Consider the following 15517-nt stretch of genomic DNA (forward strand, 5'->3'; position numbering starts at 1 on the left):
ACTGATGTGCAGCAGCTGCCAAAAAAGCCCACACAGTTCTAGGCTGCATTAACAGAAGGATAAAATCAAGATCACATGAAGTGTTAATACCACTTTATAAGGCCTTGGTAAGGCCACACTTGGAATACTTCATTCAGTTTTGGTCGCCACGATGCAAAAAGGATGTTGAGACTCTAGAAAAAGTGCAGAGAAGAGCGACAAAGATGATTAGGGGACTGGAGGCTAAAACATATGAAGAACGGTTTCAGGATCAAGGCATGGCTAGTTTAATGAAAAGAAGGATCAGGGGAGACATGATAGCAATGTTCCAATATTTTAGGGTTGCCACAAAGAAGAAGGAGTCAACCTATTCTCCAAAGCACCTGGAGGTAGAACCGCCTGCTACTGCACGAATCCCAGCGACCGATAAGGTCCCACAGAGTTGGCCTTCTCCAGGTCCCGTCGACTAAACAATGTCGTTTGGCGGGCCCCAGGGGAAGAGCCTTCTCTGTGGCAGCCCCGGCCCTCTGGAACCAACTCCCCCCAGAGATTAGAACTGCCCCCACCCTCCCTGTCTTTCGTAAACTACTCAAGACTCACTTATGTCTCCAGGCATGGGGGAGTTAAGATATTCCTTCCCCCTAGGCCATTACAAGTTATGCATGGTATGTTTGGTTTTATAATAAGGGGTTTTAGTTGTTTTATTAATTGGATTGTTACATGCTGTTTTTTACCATTGTTGTTAGCCGCCCCGAGTCTACAGAGAGGGGCGGCATACAAATAAATAAGTAAGTAAGTAAGTACGTACGTAAGTAAGTAAGTAAGTAAGTAAGTAAGTAAGTAAGTAAGTAAGTAAGCAAGCAAGCAAGCAAGCAAGCAAGCAAGCAAGCAAGCAAGCAAGGAAGGAAGGAAGGAAAGAAAGAAAGAAAGAAAGAAAGAAGCAACAACGGGTGGAAGCTGAACAAGGAGAGAATCAATTTAGAACTAAGCTTGATACTTTGCACCTTTGTGGACAACAAAATGGGTCCTTTTTTGCACAAGTTCCTTGAAACTGAGCAAGATTCTAAAACATTAGATCTGTACTGGCCCCACCCTACTGGCTTTCCAGAAAGCTTTGAAAACCTGGCTTTGCCGGCAGGCCTGGGGGCCGTGAATAATTGACACTCTTCAGTTCCAACCACAATAAGATTGCATGACATATGATTGTATTAACGGGATTTTGAATTGTTTTTTTATACTATTATCTATTGTTGTAAGTTGCCCAGAGTCCTTCGGGAGTGGGCAGCATACTAAACAAACAAACAAATTTATTTATTTATTTTATTTATTAAATTTGTATGCCGCCCCTCTCCGCAGACTCGGGGCGGCTCACAATAGCAACAGAAAACAATATATAATACAAATTCAATAATTAGAAAGCTAAAAACCCATAATTTAAAAAACATGCACACAACATACCATACATAAACAGTATAGGCCTGGGGAAGATATTTCAGTTCCCCCATGCCTGACGACAGAGGTGGGTTTTAAGGAGTTTGCGAAAGGCAAGGAGGGTGGGGGCAGTTCTAATCTCAGGGGGGAGCTGGTTCCAGAGGGTCAGGGCCGCTACAGAGAAGGCTCTTCCCCTGGGACCCGCCAAACGACATTGTTTAGTCGACGGGACCTGGAGAAGGCCAACTCTGTGGGACCTAATCGGTCGCTGGGATTCATACGGCAGAAGGCGGTCCCGGAGATATTCTGGTCCGATGCCATGAAGGGCTTTATAGGTCAAGACCAACACTTTGAATTGTGACCGGAAATTGATTGGCAACCAATGCAGACTGCGGAGTATTGGTGTAACATAGGCATACCTTGGGAAGCCCATGAATGCTCTCGCAGCTGCATTCTACACGATCTGAAGTTTCCGAACACTTTTCAAAGGTAGCCCCATGTAGAGAGCATTACAGTAGTCGAATCTCGAGGTGATGAGGGCATGAGTGACTGTGAGTAGTGAGTCCCGATCCAGATAGGGCCGCAACTGATGCATCAGGCGAACCTGGGCAAATGTCCCCCTTGCCACAGGTGAAAGATGGTTCTCTAATGTGAGCTGTGGATCGAGGAGGACGCCTAAGTTGCACACCCTCTCTGAGGGGGGTCAATAATTCCCCCCCAGGGTTAAGGATGGACAGATGGAATTGTCCTTGGGAGGCAGAACCCACAGCCACTCTGTCTTATCCGGGTTGAGCTCGAGTCTGTTGACACCCATCCAGACCCTAACAGCCTCCAGACACCGGCACATCACTTCCACTGCTTCGTTGACTGGACATGGGGTGGAGATGTACAACTGGATATCATCTGCGTACTGATGATACCTCACCCCATGCCCTTGGATGATCTCACCCAGCGGTTTCTTGTAGATATTGAATAGCAGGGGGCAGAGGACCAACCAGGAAAAAGTTTTTTTTTCATTAAATGGCACCTGCGTAATATTACAGGTCCAATAAAACAAATGGAAACAAACAAACAGTGACTGGAAACCTTGTGGATGTTTTTGATGGGAATCGCAAAACATGATTTGATGACTAAAAAAAGAATGGAATAAACAATGCCATGATATCGAAAAAGGTAAGAGAGACAAAGAGTTTCTTTATAATTGTTGAAGAGGCATTTGGAAGTTGCTTATTTTTTATTTATTTTATTATTTATTTATTTATTACTTGGATTTGTATGCCGCCCCTCTCTGAAGACTCTGATTCTTGTTTCTTTTAATTATTTTTCTTTTCTCTTTCGCTTTCTCTTTTCCCTCTACTTTTGCATATGTATGTGTTTGTGTATTTGCATATAGTATTTGTGTTTCTAGTGATATGTTTGAGGAGTATGTTCTGAAAAAAGTAGTATTTGAAACTCAGAGTTATAGTACAGTATAGTATGCTTTGTGCAGTGCCAAAGGATCTCTGCAGACATTTGAAAGCCATCGGAATTGACAAAATCTCTATCTGTCAATTGCAAAAAGCCGTTTTACTGGGATCAGCACACATAATTCGCCACTACATCACGCAGTGCTTGGGAAGTACTTGGGAAGCGCCCGACTAATGATGAAATACGAAATCCAGGATAATGATCTCATTTGCTGTGTTGTATTGACAATAATAATACTAATACTAATAAATGTTTATTTATAATGCCAATTTTGATGTTGCTGTATGTGTCTGTGGGACAGTCAACCAGCCCTTCCCTGCCGAACGTAGGTCCCTCGATAGTGTAACCAATATAATATAAATAGGTCGCCATGTAATTTGGTGTTTTTTGAGTGCAGGTGTGTGTGTGTGTGTGTGTATTTGCATATGTGTGTTTCTAGGGATATGTTTGAGGAATATGTTCTGAAAAAAATATTTGAAGCTCAGACATTATGGTACAGGTTTGACGTAAGGTTCAATTCCTCATCCTCTCGGATTGCATATAAGACACTGAAGAATATTGGTTAATTTTTAAAAAAAACCCTGAAAGAAAAAGAAAACAGAACCAAGATTTTCATGACACGCAGTTGTTTATTTATTCGTCTGTTTGTTTATTTGCTTCTCACTTTATTATGAGTCAACGACATTAAGGTGAGACCGATGGATCACCAGGGAAGTCGACGGTCCAAATAATCCACAAAGGTCCCGTTGTCCTCGTCACAAAGCTTCGACAGCACAGCCACGATGCCTTGGGTACTCTCTTCCACGCTGATTTCCGGCTGCCACAAAAAAATGGATCTCATGAAGTTTAGAGAATTGGTCTTGCCCAGCCCAGAACCACCCCCTAAACAGATCCGTAGAATGCAGCTCCTGTCAATCGTGAAGCTGCCCCGACTGAGGCCATTTTGAGATTTCAGTGCTGGCACAACTTCCATGCAAAAAAGTACTTACAAGTGGGTTGATAGCAGTACTAACTAATCCAGGGTGCATGGCGACACTCAGGATGCCATCGGCTGAATATCCAAGGGACTGACACTTGGTGAGCATGTTTAGGGCAGTCTGCAAATAGGAGGAGGAAAAAAGAACTGTAAAGGAAGGAAGGAAGGATGCGATGGAAATAAACAGTACACATAGGATGTTGAATGTTAAATGTTAAACGGGGTTGAGCAGTGATGAGCATGAAATATGTTAGAATAGGATTGTATTATAATTATATATCTGGACCTCTAGCACAAAAATACTCTTACCCTGATTCTATAACCCAGGACAGGGAGGGCACTAACTTGCCTAATCTGCATTCCTGGCAATTACAACAGGGAAACAAAAGGGCTCAAATAAACATCTCACAAAGTTTTCACCACTCCGGACAGGATGTTATAGGATCAATGGGGGGGGGTTTACATTGCCTGAAGCAGAGTTTTTCAACCAGTGTGCCGTGGCACACTAGTGTGCCGCGAGACATGGTCAGGTGTGTCGCGAAAAAGGAAGCTCAGGTTCCAATCTCACAACTTTTTGCTGAGAGAGAGAGAGAGAGAGTGAGAGAGAGAGAGAGAAAGCAAGAGAGAGAGAGTGAAAGAGATAGAGAAAGAGTGAGAAAGAGAAAGCAAGAGAGAAAAAGAAAAGAGAGAAGAGACAGAAAGCAAGTGTCAGAGAGAAAGAAAGCAAGAGAGAGAGAAAGCAAGAGAGAGAGAGGAGATAAATGAGCAAAAAGGGGAGGGAAAAAAGAGAAATGAGAAAATGATTGAGACAGAGAATGAGAGGAAAAAGAGAGAAACAATAGAGAGAGAGAAGTGACTCTTGATTTAAAGCATATGATAAAAAGCACCCAAAGAATAAGAGAGAACCCCCCCCCCAGCCCTCACCTGTTTTTGGAAATGGTTCAACAGTGTCTACACACACACACACACACACACACACACAAGGGTGGGGAGGAGACAGGGATGGAAAAAGAGAGGAGAGTGTCTTAGGGTGTCATTTTGTGTCATTTTGGTTGGCGGTGTGCCCCAGGATTTTAAAATGTAAAAAATGTGCCGCGGCTCAAAAAAGGTTGAAAATCACTGGCCTGAAGCATACAACAGGACGACAGGGTGATGAAGGAAGATTAGTGAGATAAGGCAGAAGGCTTCAGAGAAATTAGGTGTGAGGAACATCTGTTCTTGGGAAGAGTTTTCTAGGAAATTGTTTCTTGATATCTATGGGAAAAGGAAGAACTCAAAAGATACGTTTGAAGTTATGTTATTGGATGTATCATTTGACACGTATATGTAATTATCCCCCATTTCCTTATGTTCCCAAATAAAAAGGGGTACATGGCTCTACACCATGTCACTTCACCCAGAGAGAGAATGTGTCCAGTTTTTCTTTCTAGGATTCGCGTTCGTGAGTGACCCCACACGGCTGGGTTGCTCTTAGCCCCTTTTGAGGACATTGTCTTCACTAGGGACTTTGACAGCATCCACACAGTGATAGGCTGCTGCCTCCACAGAGGTGGGGACGCAGTGGCGGTGGTAAGTTTGTGCATTATTTATTGAATACTTAATAGTTTTTTTATTGTCCATCCTTCTCTAGTACTTTAGTATGGCCCTTAATTACTTTTAAAATAGGAAATAATTAAACAGTATGTTTTTACCCATAAATGCTTTAATCATTTTAATCACTATCTAGAACGGAACTTTTATAGCAATTCAAGAAAATTGAGCTACTTGCCTAATCTGTTATCATACTGAACCTTGTGGGTTCAGTACAAAACCGTAAAATGTTACTGTGCTCCTCAGCAAATAATGCTGTCTATCGTTTTGGCTTGGTTTTGTTTTCTTTTTCTTTCAGGGTTTTTAAAAAAAAATTAAGCAATATTCTCCAGTGTCTCGTATGCTACCCTGTTTCCCCGATAGTAAGACGTATTGGGGGTTTCAGGGGGGTCGGCTAATATAAGCCGTACCCCGAAAGTAAGACATATGTCTTACTTTCGGGGAAACACGGGGGTATTGCAGCCTCCCTCTCATCTAGCTGCGCGCCGCCTCCTGCCCACGTCCGCACCGTCCCCCTCTCCATACGTCACCGCGTCTGCCACCTCCCTCTGATCTTAATGAGCGCCGCCTCCTGCCCACGTCCGCACCGTCCCCCTCTCCATACGTCACCGCGTCTGCCACCTCCCTCTGATCTTAATGAGCGCCGCCTCCTGCCCACTTCCGCGCCGCCCCCCTCCATACGTCACCGCGTCTAAATGTTAATTTTATGGTTAAAACAAAAAATTCGACAATTTTTTTCCAATATAAGACATACCCCGAAAGTAAGACATAGTGAGGCTTTTGGGGATAAAAAGAAAGTAAGACGCTGTCTTACTTTCGGGGAAACACGGTATGTGAGAAGATGAGAAATTGAACCTTACGTCAAGCCTGTACCATAATATCTATGTACAGGCATATATACATAGAATTAAATAGTATATTTTGGATGTTCAGTAATAGTAAATAGAGAGGGAAATTGTATTTCTCTGAGTAAATAGAGAGGGAAATTGTATCTCTTTCAGGCGAGGAGAGGCCAGGTTTCCTAATCCTAACCCAAACCCTTGATTTGAATGACATCAAGTTGGCCACCTTTAAGCCAGTCACATGATCTTTAAGCCACCCCCCAGTCACATGATCATTAAGCCACTCCCACCTGGTCGCATGGCTAGTAAGCCACACCCACAAAATAATCCATGCCCAAATTTTTTGCAGCCATTCGCTGTCCAAGTGCATCAACAACCTCTAAAAGGGGCAAATGACCACATGTCTCCAAGGAATAATAATAATTAATAATAATTTATTAGATTTGTATGCTGCCCCTCTCCGGAGACTAGGAGTGGAGACTTGGAGCGGAATATCAATCCTTCCAATCCCCACCATCCAGTCAGAGCAGAGGAAGCTTCTCGAATGGGAAGGAAAATATCTTCAATGAAAAAACAAGAAAGACCAGTTGCCTCCTAAAAAAACAGCTTTGGGACAACTACGACCTGGATGACTGAGAATCTCTACCGACTTAATTATTCTGCATTTCATGCAAAAAAAATCTGCGTCAGGGTCCTCTTAATAACCTGTTTGGCCTGTCAAAACAATTTCCCATTAAATACAGTGGTACCTCGGATAGTTATGATGAGTAGCAAAGAATTTTCCCCCCATAGGGACTAATGTAATGAGCCACAAAACAGCTGACACCAAACAAACAACAAGTACTGGGACAAAATTTTCATGCCAAAATACATTCATTACAAATTTGATGAGTTTCAAAGTACAGTAGTACCTCTAGATACGAATTTAATTCGTTCCAGAACAGAGCTCGTATGTCGGATCAACTCGGATCTTGAACGAATGCCTTTAGACTTTGTTTCCCCCCCCGCCGAGATAACCAGAAGCAAGGATTCTTGCGCCACCTAGTGGAAGCTCGGCTCGTATCCTAAAATTTGAGCTCGGGTGTCGAACAGAAATTTCGCTCCTGTCGTGGCTCGTAACTTGGAATACTCGCATGTGGAGCAGCTCGTATCTAGAGGTACTACTGTAGTAGTATTCAGGTATCAATGTAGATGCTATTTGCAAATAAGTATTTGTACTACCACCCCAAGGCAAACATCCCCACTTCTATTTTTTTTTTGCGTTGTTCTTGATGAGTTGTTGATTTTTATGCAATAAATGAAAAGGGTAACATTTTGGTTAGTACAAAAACAACCTTTTTCTTTTCTTTATCTCAGTCCTTACATTAGAGGTAAATCGTTCTAAAAAAAAAAACAAATGATATTTTTTTTCCAAAGAATCCTTTCCCACTAAATTCGAACACAGTTCTTCTGAGGAAGTGCTCAAACGTGGAAGGGAGCACTTTCATACAAGCCATCTGCATCAAAATTGGGGAGACTGCTTGTAGAAGAGAACAGATGACAGTAATAAAGTATCATTACCGATCCAGAGTTGGGACACGAAATAGGGTTACGTCTCAGCAATTGATTAATATGGGACACAGAAGAATGAGCAGATGCTCTTATAGATGAAAAGGGAGGTCTCAATACCTACAGACAAGTCCACGTAGGAAACTCACCTTAGCACAGCGGTATGCAACTACTTGATATTGGTCAAAATGAGCCATAAGTTCAATTGAGCCTGCAATGCTGGACATGTTAATAATGGCTGCCTTGCTGGCGCTCAGTCCTTGACATGGGCTCCTCCGGGCTGCCTTCTTCAGCAGGGGTAGGAATGCCTTGCAGAGAAAAGAAAAGAGAAGGAGTTGCAGTTATTTCTAGGAAAAGGAGCAATGACAGGGAAAGTCTTCCATCTCCTTCTCCAAGATCTTCAAATCACCTTCGTAGATTTCTCCAAGATCTTCATAGACTTATCCTGCCCTGACCACACCTAGGAAAACTGCTACTATCCAACTCTCCCTAAAAGGGAACATCCACTCCTAATGTGTCAACCTGATTCCAAATCCATGCACAATTTCTATTTTGTTGTTTTGAGCATTGCAGTGTAGTATTCCTCATGTAGGTCTAAGGTCACATGGTTGGGCATGCCCAGATATGATCCATAGCCACATCTAGGTGCTCTGTTCACAGTTCTTTTGAGGAAGTGCTCAAACGTGGAAGGGAGCACCTTCCTTAAAACCCACCTCTGCCGTCAGGCATGGGGGAACTGAGATACTCTTCCCCCCTAGGCCTTTACAATTTATGCATGGTATGTTTGTTTGTATGTATGATTAGTTTTACAATAAGGGTTTTTTAGTTGTTTTAGTATTGGATTTACATGCTGTTTTTTATTATTGTTGTTAGCCGCCCCGAGTCTACGGAGAAGGGCGGCAATCCAATCCAATCCAATCCAATCCAATCCAATCCAATCCAATCCAATCCAAATAAATAAATAAATAAATAAATAAATAAATAAATAAATAAATAAATAAATAAATAAATAAATAAATAAATAAATAAATAAATAAATAAATAAATAAATAAATAAATAAATAAATAAATAAATAAATAAATAAATAAATAAATAAATAAATAAATAATTAATGCTGTTAGCATAAGTTAGCATGAGTTTTGAACTCTAAGCTTCGCAAACAAACAGCCCTGGGGAAATTCTAGCTTGTGGCAAAATGTAACAGGAGTGTATTTGCTGACACCTCAAAGCCTACTGCCAAGCATTTGCAACAGTATAAATACTGTACTGTTCATTGTGTGTGAATGACCACATCATGTAAACTGCGCATGTACATAGCTGAAAGTTGTATAGTGATAACATTCCTATAAGAAACCTGGCTGGGGAGAAGATGTTTGGTTTTGATTGATTGCCTGAGAGATTTTGATGCATTTGCTCTTAGAATAAAGTTGGCTTCTTCACTCCTACGATGGTCTCTGCTTATCTTTGAACCTTTCCCCGTTCTACATTGCAGTGTTACAGTGCCCCAGAGTTATACTAAATTCAAAGTCTCAATCTTTTTTTCTTTAATTCAAGCAGTCTTCCTTGCATTGAAAGGGGTTTTCGTTCATCAACGAACCTGACTCATTTGTAGTGGACCAATGGTATTGACAGAGTAAACTTCCATCATAACCTTGGCATTTTCAGTTTGCAAATCGTTGTTGGAGAAAATGCCGGCATTGTTGTATAGGATGGTCAGTCCACCTTCTCCGACACATTTCTGCACCTCGTTCAGAGCGGCTTGGATGCTTTCAGGTTTGGTGACATCTAAGGAAAAAACAGGAACAGGAAGTTATGTAGTTGCAAGGCAAAGAGCTTCCTGAAATAGAATGCTTTATTGGCCAAGTGTGATTGGACACACAAGAAATTTGTCTTTCGTGCAGATGCTCTCAGTGTACATAAAAGAAAAGAATCCATTTGCCAAGAATCCTGTGGAACAACACTGAATGATTGTCATAGGGGTCAAATAAGCAATGAAGAAACAATCAATAGGATACAACAACAAGTTACAGTCATACAGTCATATGTGGGAGGAAGTGATGAGAAAAAACTAGTAGTAATAGTAGTGCAGACTTAGCTAACTTTAAAAACCACTATAAAGCCTTATGCCACCAGATAAACACATAATGTACCAATCACCATTGCAAACAGGAGGAAGAGCTATTGCATGTGAACCTTCTATTTGGTGGCTTGAATTTCCAACCCCAGATCCCAGATGTGTGTGGGGGATTTGCAAACACCCCCCCCCCCAGAAAGCCAGCCTCTCAACCAGCAGCTATGAAAAGGCGACTCATCACCATTAGCAGAGAAGCCACAGCAGAAAGATTAGAAAAGAAATTGTAGATTGCCTGGGAGAGAAGATCAAAAGAGACCAAAAGAGAATGGATGAAAAGGAGAAGGTTAATGGGAAGGAAGAGGCATAATAAAATATATGGGAATAGATTTACCGGTACTTGTATTCAGATTATTTACTGTGTATAATTAATTATGATAAAAGGTTTTTATATCAGATTAGAATATGATGACATACAAAAAAAGAGAGGGGAAATAAGTTACATTACAGTGGTGCAATTGATGAATTTATAAATGAATTTATGAAATTTATAAAATTTGATGAATTTAGAAAATTTGTGTAATTATTATTTTAAAAGGTATTTATATAAAATTTGCAATGGAAAGGAAGAGGGATAATAAGATATACATTAACAGATTTAAATACACCAATATTATTAATTGTGTAAAATTATTAATGGTTAATTAATTAATCAGGTTTTTATATAAGATTGGCATATGATGATATATATTATGAAACATGAATTAAATTCTGGTGATTTAATTTAAAAGAGAAGAATGTAGGAAAAAAGAAGGGAAGTAAATGATATTATATGAGGTGCAATTGATGGAATGTAATAAAATGTGTGTAACTATTATTTTAAAAGGCTTTCTATATAAGATTTGTAATGGAAAGAAAGAGGGATAATAGGACAAATATTAATTGACTAAATTGCATCAATATTATTAATTGTGTATAATTAATCATGATATAAGGTTTTTCAATTTTACAAAAAGAGAAAATTAAATTTTGATGATAAATTTAGAAAGGAAGAAGGGAAGTAAATTATATAATAGTAGGTGAATTATTGGATATTATAACATTTGTATAATTATTATTAAAAAAAAATTTATATAAGACTTGTATAATTTTCAAATTTAATTTAATGTTGAAGAAAATGTTGATAATTAGCGAGTTTCTGCATATCCGAAAGTTAGCCAATAGATATATTTGTGGCGCTAAGGTTAAATTTTATTTAAATATTGAGGAGGATTTAAAATAAGAAAAAAATGTATAATAAACGTGAGAGGAAAACTTGAAAATTTTGTTTTGTAGGAAAAATAAAAAATAAAATTCAAAAGGAAAGAAACTTACCTAATTGCAACACCACCAGATTCGGATATTTACAAGCCAACTCTCTCAACTCCTGGGTAAAAAGGAGATCATAGATTTTTCTGTGAGTTAACATTTAGAGATAAAGATATGAGCTGGATGGTAAAGAGGACACTCTCAAAAGCAGGAATAGTGTACAATTTCTGCTTTATTAGATGTGCAACATTTTTGACTGAACAAAAGAAATTAAGGCTTAATGCAATGTACAGTACAGTGTTCCCTCGATTTTCGCGGGTTCGAACTTCACGAAAAGTCTATACCACGGTTTTTCAAAAATATTAATTAAAAAATACTTTGCGGTTTTCCCCCCCATACCACGGTTTTTCCCGCTCGATGACATCATATGTCATCGCCAAATTTTCATCCCCCTTTAATAAATATTTTTTTTAAATAAACTTTAATAAATAAACATGGTGAGTAATAATCTCAATGGTTGCTAAGGGAATGGGAAATTGTAATTTAGGGATTTAAAGTGTTAAGGGAAGGCTTGTGATACTGTTCATAGACAAAAATAGGGTATTTACTTCCGCATCTCTACTTCGCGGAAATTTGACTTTCGCAGGCGGTCTCGGAACGCATCCCCCGCGAAAATCGAGGGAACACTGTAGTATCTTAGTCCATTTCATCTAACCCAACCATGAATTGCTCCCCCGAAAACCCTCCACACTCTACTGCAGATTCAAAGTTTTCTAAATGGCTCAGATCTGAATTCACCCTTGACAATTAGGAGCAAAATAGCCATTATTAATAGGAAGTACTGTAACTTGATCCACTCACATTTCCCTCTGTAGAAAATACTGGGCATTAAGCAGAGTATTTATGAGATAGCTTGCCCATGGAATAGGATTAAAATAATCATAGAAGTGCATGATGAATGTCTTTGATATGAATTACACCTTCTTTTCACCTCTTGCATTATGCCTTAATTTATTTTGTTTGTTATTTTCCTCTATGTAACTGTATTCCTCCGCTTTGAATGGCACTGTTTTTTTTTTAAAAAACAAATATTTTCTGATTGAATATAAGAAGAAACAAAAATATGCTAGATAAGGAAGAAAACAAGGGGGAATTACGCAGTGAAAAAAAGTTAATGCGTAATAACCAAAGTCAACAGAATTTAAGGAAAAAGAAAAACTTTATTTATTTATTTATTGGATTTGTATGCCGCCCCCCTCCACAGACTCGGGGCGGCTAACAACAGTGATAAAAAACATCGTGTAACAATCCAATACTAAACAACTAAAAAAACCACTTATTATAAAACCAAACATACATACAAACATACCATGCGTAAATTGTAGAGGCCTAGGGGGAAAGAATATCTCAGTTCCCCCATGGCTGACAGCAGAGGTGGGTTTTAAGAAGCTTACCAAAGGCAAGGAGGGTGGGGGCAATTCTAATCTCTGGGGGGAGTTGGTTCCAAAGGGCTGGGGCCGCCACAGAGAAGGCTCTTCCCCCTGGGTCCCGCCAAATGACATTTTTTAGTTGACGGGACCCGGAGAAGGCCCACTCTGTGGGACTTAACTGGTCGCTGGGATTCGTGCAGCAGAAGGCGGTCTATGCTGTTTAAACAGAATGAGCTCCATCTTCATTTTACTTAGCACAGCCTGCTGCAAATGGAAAGAAAATTGGTGTGTAAAGTTTGTGGGTCAGAATATTCCTGGGGTGTTCAAATTCTGAACCATTATTTCTAAGCCATCCTGGGCTAACTCATCCTTACCTTGTTTTCTTTTCCTTCCAGGTCCAGGGTTGTAGCAAAGACCCATTGGGGTGGAGAAGGCAGCTCCAGAAACCTCTTCACCAGACCCAGACCGATCCCCCGATTGGATCCTGTCACCAGAACGCTGAAAACACAGAAATCAACAGGCTGGGCCATCTCTTCTGCTTCCAACTCGTTCAAAGGTATGTTCTAAATGAACCTTCTCAAGGTGGTACGTAGCATTATAATGAACGGACAACACCCACCTTTAGATCTTCCGAGTAATTGTATTTCTTATTAAATTCGTTTGCTGCAAACTCTTAGCAACTCCGGTTAGCTCACCACAAAAAAATTTCTTTATTACAAGAAGCAGCATTGTTTACTTGTAAACTGTAGGAACATTCTGGAGGACTAGCTACTGCTCCACGGAAGGTAAGATACTTTATAATTAATTTCATTTAATTTATTTGACTTATGTAACCACCCAATTTGACTTATATGCCGCCCAATTTATTTGATTTATATGCCGCTCAACAATAAAATAGTACACAACAAAGTCAAATATAAGTATAAAACAATAAAAAACAATATTAACCCCCCCAATAAACAATCAACAAAACCCCTAAAACCCCCTAAACAAAAACGATAGTCAAAGAAATACAATTTCCCTATCTATTTACTATTGCTGAACAGCCAAAATATACTGTTTAATTCTATGTTGATATGTCATATGTGTCGCCCAATTTATTTGACTTAAAGGACACTCAACAATAAAATAGTATATGCATGGGGGAGTGTCGTACCCACTGCCCTGTTGGAGCTTAGCAGATGTCCATGCAACCACCTGGGATCAAAAATGGGCCGAGGAAAGACCTCGCCCACCCCGTGCTCCCCCACTCCTGCGCATGGGCACATAACCTCTCACCTACCCCAGTGCATGCACACATATGTTGCATGCACCCCGCTCATGCATGGCAGATACCCCAAAATCAGCTGGCCAGTGGAAGGCGCGCATACATGCGTGGAGGAGCTGAACTGGGCAACAGTTTGCGTGCCTGCAGAAAAGGCTCTGCATGCCACCCATGGCATGTGCCGTAAGTTTGCCATCACAACTTAGATCAGTGATGGCGAACCTATGGCACGGGTGCCACGGGTGGTACGCGGAGCCATATCTGCTGGCACGCCAGCTGTTGCCCTAGCTGAGCTCCAAGGTGCATGTGTGTGCCGGCCAGCTGATTTTTCGCTCATAGAGGACCTGGGAGGGCGTTTTTGGCTTCCAGAGAGCCTCCGAGGGGATGGGGGAAGGCGTTTTTACCCTCCACTGGCTCCAGGGAAGCCTTTGGAGCCTGGAGAGGGTCAAACATGAGCCTATTGGGCCCACCAGAAGTTGGAAAGAGGCCGTTTCTGGCCTCCAGAGGGCCTCCGGGGGGGCAGGGGAAGCTGTTTTTGCCCTCCCCAGGCATTGAATTATGGGTGTGGGCACTTTCACATGCACCATAGCGCGCGTCCACGTTCTTTCGGCACCTGAGGGGAAAAAAGGTTTGCCATCACGACCTAGATTGTTGGGGACAATATGCCGACACTTGTAAACTGCTTAGAAAGGGCTATAAAACACTATGAAGGAGTATATAAGTGCTAAAGTGCTAAAAGCAACATGAGAGAATATTATTTGACTGAAAGAGTAGTAGATTCTTGGAACAAACTTCCAGCAGACGTGGTTGGTAAATCCACACTAACTGAATTTAAACATGCCTGGGATAAACATGTATCCATCCTAAGATAAAATACAAAAAATAGTATAAGGGCAGACTAGATGGACCATGAGGTCTTTTTCTGCCATCAGTCTTCTATGTTTCTAATGTTATGGCAATTGTTATGGCGATGACAATTAATCTTCCTAAGCCTCCTAACAGAGGTGGGTTCCTCATGGTTCAAACCAACTCGCCCAAACCGGTACCGACCATAGTTCCCTCTAAGCTGAGCAGTGAGCAATCGCTCACTTAAAAATCATCATCAAGTCAGAGTTTTCCAAACCTGCCCAGAAGCCGAGAGGGAAAGAGTGAGAGGGAAGGAGAGAGAGAGGAAGAGAGGAAGAGAGAGAAACAGATAGAAAAAAGAGAGGAAGGAAAAGAAAAAGAAAAAGAATGGGAGTAAGGAAGAGAGAAAGAAAATAAAAATCTAGTTTGAAACTAGCTCAACTATTTAAGTGGCATTTTGATATTGATAGAGTTGCCCTATTATGAGCTCACTGTTATAGACACACAGTACAGTATTTTATTTTGAAATTCTCTGAGGCAAAACAGGGTGGTTTTTTTATTTATTTGTTTGTTTATTTATTAATTATTTATTAATTATTTCTGTGCCGCCCAGTCCCGAAGGGACTGCCGCTCAGACACTATACTTTTCCGCCCACCCCCCCAAAAAATTAGAGGGAACACTGGTAGCGACCACCTGGTATTGTCACAATGATGTCACAGAACTGGATTGGTCGGTGCCGGTTGGTCGAGGCCGCCATCTTTTT

General features: G+C 40.7%; 1 protein-coding gene across 2 annotated transcripts; it reads right to left on the minus strand.

The window, feature by feature from the left end:
* Nucleotides 1-3486: 3486 nt before the first annotated feature.
* LOC139171892 (C-signal-like) lies at nt 3487-15054 on the minus strand. Of its 2 annotated transcripts, XM_070760385.1 has the most exons (7): nt 13018-13554; nt 11280-11331; nt 9432-9619; nt 7983-8141; nt 4978-5107; nt 3867-3974; nt 3487-3694 (listed from the first exon to the last, which is right to left on the minus strand). In XM_070760385.1, exons 1-6 carry the CDS (start codon nt 13171-13173, stop codon nt 3886-3888), a joined length of 774 nt encoding a protein of 257 aa, XP_070616486.1. In that variant the 5' UTR covers nt 13174-13554; the 3' UTR covers nt 3487-3694; nt 3867-3885. The 2 variants fall into 2 exon arrangements, with proteins under 2 accessions (XP_070616486.1, XP_070616485.1); XM_070760384.1 differs by lacking the exon at nt 4978-5107 and having other exon boundaries at nt 13018-15054.
* Nucleotides 15055-15517: the final 463 nt, after the last annotated feature.

The sequence above is a fragment of the Erythrolamprus reginae genome, chromosome 9, assembly GCF_031021105.1.
Source record: "Erythrolamprus reginae isolate rEryReg1 chromosome 9, rEryReg1.hap1, whole genome shotgun sequence".
Taxonomy (NCBI): Eukaryota; Metazoa; Chordata; class Lepidosauria; order Squamata; family Dipsadidae; genus Erythrolamprus; species Erythrolamprus reginae.

Excerpts from the sequence above, each read along its gene's own strand:
- LOC139171892 (XM_070760384.1), bottom strand. The coding sequence starts at position 13,173 with ATGGCCCAGCCTGTTGATTTCTGTGTTTTCAGCGTTCTGGTGACAGGA. Across the intron at positions 8,142-9,431 it reads GTCCACTACAAATGAGTCAG|GCATTCCTACCCCTGCTGAA; the intron begins GTTCGTTGATGA and ends TTTCTCTGCAAG. Across the intron at positions 3,695-3,866 it reads GTACTGCTATCAACCCACTT|CCGGAAATCAGCGTGGAAGA; the intron begins GTAAGTACTTTT and ends TTTTTGTGGCAG.